At 41.0% G+C, this 16,009-nt stretch overlaps 2 protein-coding genes across 2 annotated transcripts; both read left to right on the top strand.

The window, feature by feature from the left end:
- Window positions 1-1,725: 1,725 nt before the first annotated feature.
- On the top strand, window positions 1,726-13,147 carry dcaf17 (ddb1 and cul4 associated factor 17). Its single transcript, XM_055878755.1, has 15 exons — window positions 1,726-1,816; window positions 6,546-6,715; window positions 6,803-6,906; window positions 7,011-7,101; window positions 7,477-7,613; window positions 7,771-7,849; window positions 7,989-8,078; window positions 9,748-9,855; window positions 9,988-10,090; window positions 10,225-10,367; window positions 10,803-10,912; window positions 11,051-11,135; window positions 11,289-11,372; window positions 11,524-11,679; window positions 11,870-13,147. Exons 2-15 carry the CDS (start codon window positions 6,596-6,598, stop codon window positions 11,984-11,986), a joined length of 1,527 nt encoding a protein of 508 aa, XP_055734730.1. The 5' UTR covers window positions 1,726-1,816; window positions 6,546-6,595; the 3' UTR covers window positions 11,987-13,147.
- Window positions 13,148-13,250: 103 nt separating this feature from the next.
- LOC129821277 (plasma membrane ascorbate-dependent reductase CYBRD1) lies at window positions 13,251-15,985 on the top strand. The gene is made up of 4 exons (XM_055878756.1): window positions 13,251-13,871; window positions 14,547-14,755; window positions 15,222-15,376; window positions 15,491-15,985. Exons 1-4 carry the CDS (start codon window positions 13,679-13,681, stop codon window positions 15,774-15,776), a joined length of 843 nt encoding a protein of 280 aa, XP_055734731.1. The 5' UTR covers window positions 13,251-13,678; the 3' UTR covers window positions 15,777-15,985.
- Window positions 15,986-16,009: the final 24 nt, after the last annotated feature.

Below are 16,009 nucleotides of genomic sequence, written 5' to 3'. Positions count from 1 at the left end.
GTTGCACAACCCCATCACGCAGAGGCTATATCCACATCAACAACTGAGACAAAACTAAATATTTATTAAGTCTTGGCTATAACCTGTCCTGAGCGAAATAGCCAAAGGGTCCCAAATAGTCAAGACGATCTATAGCCTATTCTTATTGCCAGATCTGTTTTCCATATTAGCCACTGCATGTGCTTCTCAACTATTTTGTTGAAAATTTATTTAGAGGCTATATTTAGAGGCCTGTGAGCTAGGGTCTCTTTTTAAGGGGAGGCCTATAATAAAAAAAGTTAACACAAATAGAGTTCTAAAATTATTCCGACAGACACCAATACTCAAAATGATAGCCTAAATTGCAATGCCTACAAGTTGAAGGCTTATTTTTTTATTTGGATAGGTCAAAATTAAACATGGAATTATTAAAGTGATAGGCTAAAGAACTTTGTAGAATTTTGACAATTTTGAATACACACATGGATTTCAATAAACAAATGGATAAGACAGTTCTATTCTCCTATTGCAACTCAGACAAATGACAAAATTGGATGACATACTGACTGACTGATCTGAGTGACGGATGAATTAAATGTTCAAATATGTTGGAATGATGAGTTGCATGCATCATGCCTGCTCTGCACTTTAGTTGGCTAGTAGGCAAATAGGCCTGCATTAGGGTATAATGACTCTATGGCTTCATGCCTCCAGACGGGCATTGTGCTGTGGTGCTGCATGGAGATCACAAGCTCTTCAACTGGGCAGCAGTGTTGCGATGGAGGGAATAGCCTATATGGAGACTACCTAAGACCGCTGCAACAGAGTTATTGTAAAGTGTAGGAATAAGTTTATACCAGACTTAGCCTACGTTTAACCTCTCCCTTGTTCAAATCAAAGTCCATATGTTCATGACCCGATTCATATAAATCATGTCAAATGATTTTAAATTCATATTAACCCTGTCACGGCTGTCTTCGTCCTCCTCATCTGACGGGGAGAGGCGAGAAGGATCGGAGGACCAATACGCAGCGAGGTAAGTGTTCGTCATTATTTAATGAAAGAAACTGAACACTACAAAAACAACAAAGTGACAGACCGTGAAGCTAAATAACAATAGTGCTGACACAAACACTACACATAGACAATCACCCACAAACCCCAACAGAAAACAGGCTACCTAAATATGGTTCCCAATCAGAGACAATGACTGACAGCTGCCTCTGATTGAGAACCATATCAGGCCAAACGAGAAAACCCTACATAGAAACAGACAACATAGATAATACCCACCCAACTCACGTCCTGACCAACTAAATAAAGACTAAACAAAGGAAATAAGGTCAGACACGTGACAAACCCCTCCTACAGAATATGCTTTGGTCAGATTTTGAGTGACGAAATAGATTTCTAAATATTCTATAACAAATTATTTTGAGTGGCAAAGACTCCATACATAACTCATAAATTCACCAAATATCTATTATAATTCTACGTTTCATGGGAATGTCCATGTCACCCAGAGATATGCCCATGCTGTAGAGAAACAACTAGCGGACTGAAACTTCACTGTTGTAGGTATAATACAGCTAGTGCTATCTAGACTGGCACTGGCAAACAAATCCATTACATTCGCTTCCTAAATTTGAAGTAAATTCAACTGAGAACTAATAGAAAATGAAGACTTTTAACTTGAAAATGGTCAGGATACCGCTTTCCAGTTTCACTGACTTCTGTTTTTTTATAATATGTTATGCTTGTTCGTGTAGCACTCCTCAAAGGCTGTTTGGTGTAATTTGTTTTTGTTGGTGAGATGAAACTGCCAAAACTCTGAAAGGTATTGTTGTATGTCAGAATAGCAACACAAGATTTGTTCAAGCCTAAAATGTTAGTCCGTAATCGTAACATGGTGTTTGTATGTTCACAGATGAACTTTCACATGTATGTTTCATGTTTCACGCATTAATTTTCTTACGATCCTAACAATTTACGTATGTATTTTCTTACGATCCTAACGATATGTACGTTCAACCTTTTGGCAGCTATCTGGCTCCATACAGTGTTGCCACGTTCACGGTTTTCCTAAAAATTGGGCTACTTTGAAAATGATGTTACGGGTGAAAATGTATTGGTCGCGGGTTTTGGGCTACTTCTAATTTGCACAGTGGCTGCCAAGGCATTTCTCTTTAAAATATGTATATTTCACGGTGACCTGCTCTTGACTATCAGGCAATGAGACGGGTTGTTGCGGAGTGAGTGAGTTGTGGGGAGGTTCGGAGGGGTGTGTGTTGAGAGAGCACTACAATTATTGGCTGAGTCACACAAGCGAGAGAGCAGCACGCGCGTACGTTGTGACAACTTTTTTTTATCAGTTGTAGGTCGGCTATTTAGATTGTCATTATGGAGAGACCTATTTCCAAACCTTTTTCAAGAAAACAACATACTCTAGAACTGATTCACATCAATAAATAATGGAGACAAAACACTGGAAAAGGACTTTGGGCGCACTAAAGCGCCCCAGCTAGCAATGAGGAATCGGCCCAGAAGCGGCCCTCTTCCGGGGGCCGGAACTGATTGAATCGTCCGGAATCGGGTGTCGGCGTTTCCATCTGCCGGAATTCAGCCGACTTTGCCGGCATCTTACCAGAATCCCCCCAGAAGCTGCCGGTGCAATTTTAAATAAATGTTTACAAAATTACCCAATTTAGTAATTTTAAATATTGCTATTATACATTTTATACATACATTTTACCCATCCAGAATTTGTGAAAATAATTACTCCCTATTTTTTCAGTTCTTGTCTTGTCTCAGGAGAGGCAAAGGTCGAGAGTAGTGCGTCCCCCCGAAACACAACTGCTTCTTGACACAATGCACGCTTAAGCCAAAAGTCAGCTGCACGCACCAATGTGGGCTACTCACTGTACACCTGGTGACTGTGTCAGCGTGCATGCACCTGGCCCACCACAGGAGTTGCTACAGCGCGATGGGACAAGGACAGCCAAATCCTCCCCTAACCCGGACGATGCTGGGCCAATTGTGCGTCGCCTCATGGGTCTCCCGGTCACAGGCAGCACGGGTATCGAACCAGCGCATTTGTAGCAATGCAGTTTGCACTGCGATGCAGTGTCTTAGACCGCTGCGCCACCCGGGAGGCCCCATCCACAAAGTTTTTAATGCGAAATAACGAAATGTTAATTATATAAAGCAGCCCGTGTAATCATCTGCCAGAGAGTAATTGGCCAGAGCCCCAAGTAATACAATTTGAGAAAAGGGAAAAAGATAAGTCACTATGACTAGACATGAATTGCCGGACAAGTGGTCCGCCCGAATTAACACCCTTAGCAAGGACATTAACAATCAAATTACTCTCGCTCTTACTCAAGACCCTGTCCAGGGCCCGATCGATCAAAGAACAGGCCCACAGGCTTTGTCTATAGACTCTGATGCAAATGTTGTGAAGTGAAAGGTCAAAAACATCGCAATAGCCAATTCCACTCAAACCATGATTAGTCGATCTGTCTTCACCATGAACACAAATGACACATCACGTAGTTGCGAACAACCACTCCACTTTGTGGGGAATATGACCACAAAACACAACTCACACCTGGAAACAGTCCTGGAGGACCGCTAAACCTGTGATGCGCTAATTGATTTGGGCTCAACAATGTCACTCATCTCTCCAACGTTGTTCAATGATCTCAAAAGGGCTTTGAAGCCAGCTAAACGTTGGTTAAAAACGAAACGATGCGACACTAAACTTCGAGGTTTCACTCAAACTACCTCGCCTCTCACATTGAGACTCATGCTAAAACTACACTTCCAGGACTTTTCGCTTGTTCACCCTGTGTATGTTACCAGCCTCGAATCTGAAACCCTGCTACTTGGAGCAGACTAGATGGATCAGTTACTCCCACTAATAGATTGGAAAACCAACCAAGTATGGTCACAGGTCACAGTGACTTCTCCATTGACCACACTGTCTTCTCCTAATGCTAGCTGCAACACAGTCATCCACGAGTGGTACCTTCGGGGAAAAAAAACGTTTTGAAACCTCGTGGTGCAGAATCTGACCTAAAGAGATATTACGATATCTCGTCACATTCTATCAGCAAACCTGATTGACCATTATTTTCATGATTTTTGAGCCAACAGTCTCTGTGAATGAGTCGTTCAATACTGTAGCTGATACTGTAGCCTTCGGACACTTCTGTAAGCACTGCTGCCATCTCAGGAATAAAAGCATAAACGTGCAGAATGTACTCTGCTTCCGCTGATACATTGTCCACTTTGTGGGGGACTGAAACCCCTTACAATGACACTAATGGCGTCAGTCCCGCAACTGACCCGATGACTCCTACTGGTGAAACGCTGTGCGATATCGCAGAAAGATATCCTCATCTCAGTTTTCAGGTACTGGAACGGTTGCCACATGTGGACACTATGGCGAAGGACAAACCTTGACAGTCACTGAGTGTTTTGAAGCACAAACACCAGGAGATTTGGTTGAAAGGTTACAGCCAATCTAATAACGTGGCAGCTGACAACTCGTACAAAGGGTCCGACCTTTTCGTTTGTGCCTCGGACACCAACACCAACCGCTGGTGGTGTGGGTCCCGAGACACAAAGGGGGGGAATACTAGCCCAGACCCATGATGAGCCTCGTCAAGGCCGGTGGTGGGTTCGAGACTACGTGCAACACTATACAAGGACACCAGAGCAGGAAACGGGATAACCTTGTTACGCAAGGCCTTGCGTGACAGCAACGACCCCTGGAAAGCCATCTTACAGTGGAGGAACACACCCACCGAAAACATGGACAGCAGCCCAGCGCAATGCCTTCTGTCCAGATATATGAAGACTACCATCCCCGTAGCCAACAAGCTACTTGAGCCCTCCATCATGGTTGGCATCACGGAAAGCAGCTCGCTAAGTGCTTCCATGACTGGAATGCTCGAGACCTACCAGAGCTGGAGGTGAAACAACCATTTTTTAAATATTTTTATTTATTTCACCTTTATTTAACCAGGTAGGCAAGTTGAGGACAAGTTCTCATTTACAACTGCGACCTGGCCAAGATAAAGCAAAGCAGTTTGACACATACAACAACACAGAGTTAAACATGGTTACACAATACACAATAAAGAGTTACACAATACTTACTCACGGGTGGGTCATCTGTGTAAGCCACAAGACAGGCTTACTTTGTAAGCAAGGGACTGTGTTAACCTGTCCTCTGTTAAATACAACAACAAAAAAGAGGAGGACGACAACTGAAGTAAAAAGAAAATGTAATGTATTTTCATTTGTTGACTGTTAAGAACTTAATATTGTGCTGTTACGTTAGCACTTTCTATTGAAAGGATGATGCTACGGAGGGCACCAGTTAAAGGTGTTATCTCTGGCGTCCCGTTGGACATTGACAATCAGGAGTAGTTGAATGTAAAATGTTGCAACTGTGATGGGGATCACATTTCCGAATTCCCTGAGTGCTCTGTTAGAGTGAAAGCGGTTGAGGTGTCAAGAATCAGGGCTGTACAGCAAATCTCCTATGTGGAAGCGGTGAAGAGAGTTCTGAATAAGATATTGTATATGTCAAGTGGTCTGGATACACTTATTGTGAAGAAGGTGGATTTTGTACCATTTATAGCAGTTATACAGTTATTAATTGTACTGGCCAAGTGTCCAACAAGTCCAAGAAAGCGGACATCATTATATCTGCAGCCGAGAAGTTTTTGGGCCTCCAAGACTTAACCGCAGAAGCACTGCAAGGACTATTGTCGCCAGGAAATGTCCAGCCATCACGGGATCCTTCTGGGCCTGTGTAGGTACCTGATTAAAACAGAAAAGCAGGCTGATTTAGTTTAATACAAATGTCGTTATTGATAGTTTGTATGGAATTCAAAATAATAATAATAATTATCCCGCATTTTTTCCTTTTCGGATCTTTATTTTCCACCTGTACTGTAGGTGGCGGAATGCACATGTAATTGTTGCAAAAGCTTTCACACCAAAGAAGAAGGAGGGTGGGGGGAACGCCTACTATGCGGAAGTGCAGTAATTCAATTCGCTCTTGCGATTCACCTTTTTTTTTTTTTACTTTGGCGAAGGGTGACGTCTACAAAACGCAGTCCACTCTGTTTGTTACAGATTCTAGTTTTGAAAACTGAAAACTGTATGGAGATCAAATGTTTCATCGTTGATATAATCTGAAGAATCCCGGCCCAAATCCACCTCGCTCTATCGTCTCCCACTGCCGACCGCTGGTCTTCCTCTCATCCCCATATTTGGTAGTGAGCGGAAACGCCAACCGGATGCTTCACATTTATACATCCGGTGAAATATATGGCTCGTTCTATCTATGATCACTGTTTCTCTGATGCTAAAGACACGTCGTTTTAGCAGTCGTGATAGTTAGTTATGCCTATTTAATTATCGTGTTCTAAAGGACGAGGTTTGTGTATACGTAGTATTTGGTTGTAAACGAATCATTAACATGGTTGGGAGTATCGAATACCGACGTGGATAACAGTTGAACTGCGCTTGCTTTGTTTTGGACACACTAGTGGTATTGTGTGGAGTGTTCCAGCCCCTGTGCATTGAGCGCCTCCTAGTGATGCCTCAGCTGAGAGGGAAAAATGTTGCAGCCTACCTAGACCTGAGATCAAGAGGCATTTTTGACGCTGGCACTTTGTCAAAACTCAACTTGAAGATTCTCAGGGGTATTGTCCTCCAGGTATGTGAAGTGCAATGTATTAAGTAATTTAATATATTAATTCCACAAAAATAAATCTGAGTAATGACTTTTATTAATTCACTCTAGGACAGTAAAGACTTCACCAAAGTCTGGACCAAGTCGTCAAAATCCACTATATTTTATGAGAGTGGGAGGATTTATTTTGAAAATTATCAGTGCTGCTTCAGTAGGTAATGTATATATTTTATTTTTTAAACTACATTATGTGGCATTGTTATGGTTCATCACATGAGTACCGTTACTTCTTTTTAAAATGAAAAAATATCATTTCCAGCCTTCCATCTGAGCCACAACTTCTGTATGAATTACCCAAGCGGTCCAAAGCGGAGAAGATTGAAGATGCATTGCTATGCCAGTGCCCTCTTGTAAGTGAATGAATATTTCCCATCTTAGCCAGTTCACTGTTGCTGTATAGAAATGTAACAGGTGTCAACAGCTTAGAATTCCTAAGAGGTCAATAGATATCACTTCCAGTTTTTTGTTCTGTACATCTACAGTGTCAGCATCACTGTGGACGTATGGACTATTGGACTATAGACTAGTAAATGTACTGTATTGCATTTTGCTTTTTGTATTTATAAAGTGCATGTTTTATTGTCTATTTTACCTATTTCTGAATTATTGCCCCCTTGGGGATGAATAAAGTTCATTAAATGTAATTGTAAATTAGTAGAAATGTTATAAACCGAGTGCTTTATTAGTGTTATCCTTATTAACCATCATTATGTTTACCCTCATAGGACAAAGGGTTGCCAACACCGTCAGATCAAAAACCTAGCCTCTTGGCCCTGACTAGCAATAATTGGCTGTATCGCTTCTCAGCTGTGACAGGACAACAATTGGAGAAAGTTTACTTGTCCCCACATCACAAGTTCAGGTAATTGACAGTTGAATGTGATTTAATTACAATTAAAATGTCTTCCGCAAATCATGAACCCAACCAATCTCTTTTTATTATTATTGTGGAGCTGGGGTTCCTCTTGTTGTAGGTAACCGCTGATTTTACTAAACATAACACATTTTTTCTATATCAGATACCTTGGCTGGGATGTATCGCAGGAAACATTTTATGTCAAGTCCATTCAGAATAAAGTGACATCTTCAGCAAGACAGGTGTGGTTTCCACGAGTTTGATATGCCCATTCATCTTATAATTTGCCTTTGTAAAGTAGAACCATTCCATGTAGTTTTTCTCTTTGTGACTGGTGAAATCTGAGAAGTATTCACTTATTTCCTATCCTAACTCTCACAGGCAGGTTTCAACCAAAACACCTTGCTGTACCTCGCCGTGTTCCGCGTTTTCCCCCTGCAACTTGTGGGCGTTCTGGAGATCAACAAAAGTGTATGCAACATTTTGTTTCTTAAGGTTTCTTTAAGTCATGTATTTTTGTAATGACATATGTTGTACAGTGTATTCGGGAAAGTATTTAGACCCCTTCCCTTTTTAAAAATGTTGTTACATTTCAGCCTTATTCTAAAATAGATTAAATAAATAAAAATCCTCATCAATCTACACCCAATACCCCTTAACGGCAAAGCAAAAACAGGTTTGTACATTTTTGCAAATGTATTAAAAACAGAAATACATTATTTATATAAGTATTCAGAACCTTTGCTATGAGACTTGAAATTGAGCTCCGGTGCATCCTGTTTACATTGATCATCATTGAGATGTCTCAACAATTTGATTGAAGTCCACCTATGGTAAATTCAATTGATTGGACATGATTTGGAAAGGCACATAGCTGTCTATATATTTTTATTTTATTTAACAAGGCAAGTCAGCCTATATGGCGGCCTATATTAGGTCCCACAGTTGGTTTTTGCTCTGACATGCACTGTCAAGCCATGAGGTCGAAGGAATTAGCCGTAGAGCTCAGAGACAGGATTATGTCGAGGCACAGATCTGGGGAAGGGTACTAAACAATTTCTACAGCATTGAAGGTCCCCAAGAACATAGTGGTCTCCATCATTCTTAAATGGAAGACGTTTGGAACCACCAAGACTCTTCCTAGAGCTGGCCGCTCGGCCAAACTGAGCAAGCGGGGGAGAAGGGCCTTGATCAGGGAGGTAACCAAGAACTTGATGGTCACTCTGACAGAGCTCCAGAGTTCCTCTGTGGAGATGGGAGAACCTTCCAGAAGGACCATCATCTTTGCAGCACTCCACCAATCAGTGAAGAGTGGCCAGACGTAGAAGTAAAAGGCACATGACAGCCCACTTGGAGTTTTCCAAAAGGCACCTAAAGGACTCTCAGACCATGATAAATAAGATTTTCCGGTCTGATGAAACCAAGATTGAACTCTTTGGCCGAAATGCCAAGTGTCACGTCTGGAGGGAACCTTGCACCATCCCTATGGTGAAGAATGGTGGTGGCAGCATCATGCTGTGGGGATGTTTTTCAGTGGCAGGGACTGGGAGACTAGTCATTATCGAGGGAAAGATGAATGGAGGAAAGTACAGAGAGGTCCTTGATGAAAACCTGCTTCAGAGCGCTCAGGACTTCAGACTGGGGTGAAGGTTCACCTTCCAACAGGACAACGACCCTAAGCACACAGCTAAGACAATGCAGGAGTGGCTTCGGGACAAGTCTCTGAATGTCCTTGAGTGGCCCAGCTAGAGCCCGGAATTGAACCCGACGCTCCCCATCCAACCTGACAGAGCTTTAGAGGATCTGCAGAGAAGAAGGGGAGAAACTCCCCAAGTACAGGTGTGCCAAGCTTGTAGCGTCATACCCAAGAAGACTCGAGGCTGTAATCGCTGCCAAAGGTTCTTCAAAAAAGTACTGAGTAAAGGGTCTGAATACTTGTGTAAATGTGATATTTCAGTTTTTATTTATACATGTCCCAAAACCTGTTTTTGCGTTGTTATTATGGGGAATTGTGTGTATATTGATGAGGGGGAGGGACTATTTAAAACATTTTAGAATAAGGTTGTAATGTAACAAAATGTGGAAAAAGGGAAGGGGTCTGAGTACTTTCCAAATGCAATGTATGTCTCTGTCATTTCAGATATTTGGAAGCACTGTCATTGATGTAGTTCTGTCCCAAGGGGTCCTTGCAGTTTCTCACAGTACCAAGACTGTGAAGCTCTATAGCTTTGAAGACATTCTGAATAAGGTGTAAATTTATGATTAACAATAACATTTCAGTTGTTTTAATGCATGCTTCTTAAAATGTTCAGATTGTCTACATACTGTATGTTCCATTATTTCTAAAAGCATTTATTGATTATTCTTTCTTCTTTGCCAGTACATAAGAACGGAATTGGTTCTTGGGGAGCAGTGTCATTCAGAAGGCGGTAAAACTGTGGGAGAAGCTCCATTTGGCATTCCAGTGAATATCCACATCAACGGTAGGTGATTGTTTACCTGTCTATCCATCTTTCTGTCCCTCAGATTTTCCAACCATTCATTTGTCTATCCATCTGCAGAAGGGCCTCAGGGGACCCTTAGTGATTTTTCTTTCTCTCTCATAATTTTTTTGCAGAATGCCCCCCAGTGCTGTTTGAGGTGTCATGCTTCGATAATGGAGTACAGATCGGAGGCCATCCATGGCACTATATCTTCACCCTGCCCCATAAGAAACACCAGGGGTCGTACCGCATCTGCTCTCTCAAGGATAACACCCTGGTAATATACTTGTACATAATCTATCTTTATGCACTACACATTGAATGGGTCGCAAATAAGTCTCCTGAATTGTGAGACTATTTAAGCATATTAAGTATCCTGCTAGTGTGCCAGAGCCATTTGAGCATTTCCGTTTCAGAGCACTACAGATGTCTTTGACAGGCATTGTCTTTAACTGACACAACAAACGTATTACTCAAACACAAATTATCCTCAAAAGGATGTTTAGATGGCTCAGCTGGTTGAAGCACGGTGCTGGTAGCACCAATGTTGTCGAGTCAATTTATGCGTGGCGCACAAATACTTTTGGGTACAAAGTTGCTTTAATCGAAAGCTTCTGCTAAGTAATTATCCAGTTAAGATCCAAAGTGTTCTGTAGTTGTCATACCCAGTGTCAATATCTTTAATATTCCCACTGTACGCATTTCTAAATAGGCAAAGCATGGAATACAAGACATGAAGTGCTGTTCTCTGGAGTCTGACTGGATCTACTTCCACCCTGATGACTCAGGAAGAATCATCCATGTTGGACCTAGCACCATAAAGTGAGTTCTAAAACCCCCCAACAAAGTTGTCCACAAGACCATGCTTTAAGGTAATTAGGTCAGTGCTATTCATCAGTCAGATTTCACACAATGACGTTTCTCTTCTGCCTTTACTGAATATTGAATACTTCCCCCCAGTGTGCTGAAAATTCTGAGTGAACTGGAGAGTGATGCACAGTTCGATATAGTGAAGGAGTTTTCCATCACAGCTCATCGAGACGATGTGAGTTAACATAGTGCTTTGGCACCTTTTTAACCATGGGTCATAATACATTTTAAATTAGATATATTTTCTCTATCATTATGATAGAAGGGTGAAAATTGCTGCTTTTCCTGTGATGGATTCATAAAACCTCTCGTCTTCTATCCACCATAGGCTGCCTCCCAGATCAATGTCACTTCCTCAGGCCGCACAGTGAAGAGAAGATTTTATCAGCTGGATGATGACCCAGACCGAGAGGTAGATTCTAAAGGATTAGGATTAGGATTAGGCTAGACTGTATCCTGACTAAATGACTTTTATTGACATTTCAGTGGCATTCCATATAGGCATATTGGTTATTGCTGGTGAGAGTTTTTGTTGATGCCTCTTGCAACATGCTACTTCATAGACATTCCGGATGGTGGAGTATGAGGATGAGCTTGACCTTCTGGCTGTTGTGGAGGTGACCCACAGAGAGGATGAGGGGAAGGCCCACGTCAGACTCCATGACAACAACACTGGAGCGTTACTGAAGAGGGTTCCACTTGTGGAGTCATGGGATGTGGTTAGTGCTTTAGAATATTGTGTAAATGTAGCCTGATCTGCCATCCTGACTGCTGCACTCTCATTTTGTTTAAACAGAATGTAAGCTTGCAAGATCACAATGGTCGAACGAGGCTAGTGTAAAGGAAGAAAATGTGGGAAATCTCTCCTTTTCAAGTCATTTATTAATGTATTGTCTTTTCTTGTTTCAGACTTACAGCCACGAGCTGTTCTTTGACAGAGATACAATTGTTCATATTGAACAGACGAAGAACAATAACTTCTGCTGCCATGTCTACAAAATCAGTCGTGGACAAGCAGATGAGTGAAGTTGAGACATTCTTTAGCAGTTGAGACATTCCTTCCAATTGCTAATGATGTTAGTCAAAAAGATTCCTCAAGTAAATAGCCCCGTTGAATGTGTTTTTCTAGTTATTTTTTACACTTTCTTTCCCAATAACATGACATGTTGTCATTCTGTTAATTTGAAGATGTTGTTGGTACTCTAATAATGTGTCTTAAATAGTTCTTCCAATACAACTGTTGGTTGTACTGGGCTACTTCTGCATTTTATTTTTAGGACATATGAATTAAATCACAAAATGTCTAAATTGACTGATAAAATTAGTTGTACATGTTTGATCATCAAAGAAGAGCTGTGAATGTAGGTTCTCTGATATTTTTTTTAGCCGCATGTAAGCACATTCCCGCCACCCAAAAATAAAAATAAATGTCAAGATGCATGGAAGTCAAACATTTTATATACTCAAAATGGAGGATATGTTTCTTCTTTGCCATGATCAGCAGAGCAAAGCCGCTGGCAAATGTGTGGCATGTTGGAATTTGCCCCAGCACTTTTGATTCGGCTTCATAAAAAATATTGACACAAAGCGTTGAAAAGAGGGACAAAGTATTGTTCTTTAGACTGATTTGCCTCATGATTTGTCAACTCGTGCACAATTCATCTGTGCTTTAGTCTGGTCAACTGTAGCCTAACCACAGCTGCAGGTAGCCTAGAGAAGCCTATGCGCTCTGATCCCCTCTGGCCAAGGGAAACGAAGCGGTAACGTCATGTATTTATAGCCTAAGCTATGTATTTATAGTCTAAAATAGGCCCATTTATTTGTTTGACTTCCTATCCACAATGATTGACTGGAATTAATCAACACAATAGCGAAGACATACTGTGTGAGTAACTAATTACAGATGCAAAGGCCTACATAATGCAACCCTGCATGAAGCAAGCTCAGCCCTGTTTGTTATATTGTCTAATTGCAGTTTTTGTGTAAATAAGTACTCCCTAGAGCCAGGAGTTTTTAATAACATATACCCTGATTTAGAACAACTCTGGTCCCGTAACAGCCCATATAAAACCGTTTTAAGAGCTGATTTTACTTTATTACTATTTTTTGTTTTATTTTTAACGCCTTGCACTGCCGCCCTTTTGTATTATTTTGGGCATGGATTAAATTAAGTATATTATTTTTGCATCTTGGCCTCCTTTGGTTATTCCTTTTCATGGTTTGTGTGCAAGTACCTTTTGAACTCTGTCATACACTGGTCTACAACTAGGGGCAAGAGTTTTACCTGGTTAGGTAAACCCTCCAGATCAGGAAAACAATCCCACCACTGGCTTTAGGACCTGTGGTGCCACCTCTGAAATCACCACACAATGCTACAAATGGGGAAGACCATAATCATAGGATATGTTATCTCAACATTTCGACTTAGTATCTAGAAATGTTTACTTGCATATCTCGTCATTTCGAATACATATCTCAAAATCTTTACTTGCATACCATGAAATTTCGAGTTAATATCGACATAAAAAATATTTTAAGAAATGGTGGCGGGAATGGGCTTCCATAATAACTTGTGTCTTGCGCTTTTGTAACAACCTGCGGTTACAAAACTGGTAGTTAAAAACATTCAGGCTTTCTGTTATGAAGAGTCATGACCCATCCCCCCTGAGTAACCTCTTGAAATTCCTCTAGTCCAGTGTTGAAGTGCGTTCGTCGGAGATGGCGATGGAGAATTTCAAGCAGTTCCTGTTCGCGCTGTCGGCCGCTGTATCCGTTGGTTTTGTGTCGATAATTTTTGTTTTGAGATGGGTATTCTACTTCAAGGAAGGTTTAGCATGGGATGGAGGATTTGCGGAATTCAATTGGCACCCTGTTTTAATCGTTACCGGGTTCATTTTTATGCAGGGAATTGGTGAGAAGTTTGTTTTTCTCTCTTCTGTACATAACGTTACATAATTCAGTCAAATCTGAAGCGATGGATGTCTGTCAATACTTTAAAAAGTTAAGTTATTTCAACAAGTAGTGAAGTTTGGGAATGAATCAATCTTGGAACAGATTAGTATGCTATGCAAGGCTGTAATGTCAGGGGCTAACGTTACTGTTATTGAACGAAATATACATTGTTATGAAACGTGTCAATGTTTAGAAGAAATAGCCTGTTATCGACTTTTTTTGCAAACAAATGTTAGGTGCTCTATGGTAATTTGTTACCCTTATGCATTTCGGAGTAAAGTTACTGACTGAGTAGCCTAAAACAATAGCACCCTTTGATAATTTACAAAAGTACATTCCAGAATCATTTGCATTATTTCACGTGAAGTACCTCCTTTAGTGTAGCCTAATTAACTTGAATGACACAGCAACTTTGATTGGTATGCACTTACATTAGTTAAAAAGAAGTATTAGTTAAAAAGAAGTATATAAGTATACCTCATAGCGATTCTGTCAAAACAGGATTTTGCAAATTTGGTATTTATAGCAGGAATTGCTCATCCCTGAGGGTGCATTATTCCCATTCAATTACGGTGAAGTGAATGCATTTTCATGATTAATAAATTGAATAAGTGTTTTTTTTACTCTGTTTCAGCCATTGTGGTGTATAGGTTGCCATGGACCTGGAAGTGCAGCAAGTTAATGATGAAGTTTATTCATGCTGGCTTAAACATATTGGCCTTCATTTTCGCTGTCATATCTCTGGTAGCAGTATTTGACTTCCACAATGCACAAAACATCCCCAACATGTATAGCCTGCACAGCTGGGTGGGGCTAGCAGCGGTGATACTATATTCACTACAGGTAAGCACACCTCAAATATATAATGTAGTCAGTGCTTGACTTGGACTGAAATAGGTTATTGTACTCATTTTGGCTGCAGGTACTGTTTATATTTAGGGGCAGGAGCTCCACAATACTTTTGAGCTAATATTTTAGAAGAGGAACAGGAGCTCAAGCAGTAGAAAATTTGAGGTGCCGGTACTCTGCTCCGGTGAGCTCCTTCCCAAGTCAAGCACTGAATGTGGGCTAGTATTACGCTATAGAACTCTCCATAATGATTGCTTCATATTATCTATTACATTGTTATAAAGCTTTGCCATAAAGCATTATTCATCTTTTTCCCCCTACTACATAACTAGAGTTCTAAGCATGGATGCTTGTGAATACTGTTTATGAAGTGCATTTATGGCACAGTAGGTATACCACATGCCATTCTTTATTACAATGCTTGACAGAGTTTCCTGATATTTCCTCTTTTACTGAGCAGCTTGTTCTGGGAGTGTGTATATACTTGATACCCATCACCCCGATATACCTGAGAGCAGCATTTATGCCCCTGCACGTCTACAGTGGCCTGTTCATCTTTGCCAGTGTCATAGCCACAGCACTCATGGGCATCACAGAGAAGCTCATTTTTGGCCTGTAAGTGTTACAAGGCAGGAAATACGAGAAATATACTAAACTTGGGTACTTAGAGACCCCATTTCGTAAAATTATATTACAGCTATAGGTAACTCTCTCTTCTTTGTCTCTCAGGAAATATCCCAAGTACAAGGATTCTCCCCCAGAGGCCAACTTTGTGAATGTGCTGGGAGTACTAATAGTAGTTTTTGGCGCAATAATTCTCTGGATCGCTACTCGCCCCTCTTGGAAACGCCCCAGTGAGCAGGTCCTGCGCTCTCTGCCAACTTACAGGGATGGGTCAGCTGGCACCAAAATGGGCACTGCCCTCTCACAACAAACTGACCCGATTGACCCCGAAGGCAATGGAGATGCCAGGAGAAGGAGTGGTAAATTGGAGGACTCAGGACAGGTCAACTGAGTAACATGAAAACCAACTGCTGGTTCTGTGTATTTGTTGGTGCTTTAAAAAGTTGCATGGATCTACTGTTCTGGCAGTCCCAAAGCAAATGTAAACCTTTGTTCCAAATAGCACCTTGAGGAATTGTTCCCAACCATTCCAGAATGTTGACCTTTAAGCAGTTTTTTATTTTGTAATTTTTTACAAATAAATTACACAGCTCAATTTGATATCATTGAATCATGATTTGATAA

Source organism: Salvelinus fontinalis, chromosome 23 (genome assembly GCF_029448725.1).
Source record: "Salvelinus fontinalis isolate EN_2023a chromosome 23, ASM2944872v1, whole genome shotgun sequence".
NCBI lineage: Eukaryota > Metazoa > Chordata > Actinopteri > Salmoniformes > Salmonidae > Salvelinus > Salvelinus fontinalis.
This window is presented reverse-complemented; position numbering and strand designations above follow the sequence as displayed.

Bases quoted from the DNA above. Each gene is read 5' to 3' on its own strand.
- dcaf17 (XM_055878755.1), top strand. From the start codon at position 6,596: ATGCCTCAGCTGAGAGGGAAAAATGTTGCAGCCTACCTAGACCTGAGA. The intron at 7,614-7,770 runs GTAATTGACAGT...TTTCTATATCAG, and splicing joins TCCCCACATCACAAGTTCAG to ATACCTTGGCTGGGATGTAT. The intron at 10,368-10,802 runs GTAATATACTTG...ATTTCTAAATAG, and splicing joins CTCTCAAGGATAACACCCTG to GCAAAGCATGGAATACAAGA.
- LOC129821277 (XM_055878756.1), top strand. From the start codon at position 13,679: ATGGCGATGGAGAATTTCAAGCAGTTCCTGTTCGCGCTGTCGGCCGCT. The intron at 14,756-15,221 runs GTAAGCACACCT...TTTACTGAGCAG, and splicing joins TGATACTATATTCACTACAG to CTTGTTCTGGGAGTGTGTAT. The intron at 15,377-15,490 runs GTAAGTGTTACA...TTTGTCTCTCAG, and splicing joins GAGAAGCTCATTTTTGGCCT to GAAATATCCCAAGTACAAGG.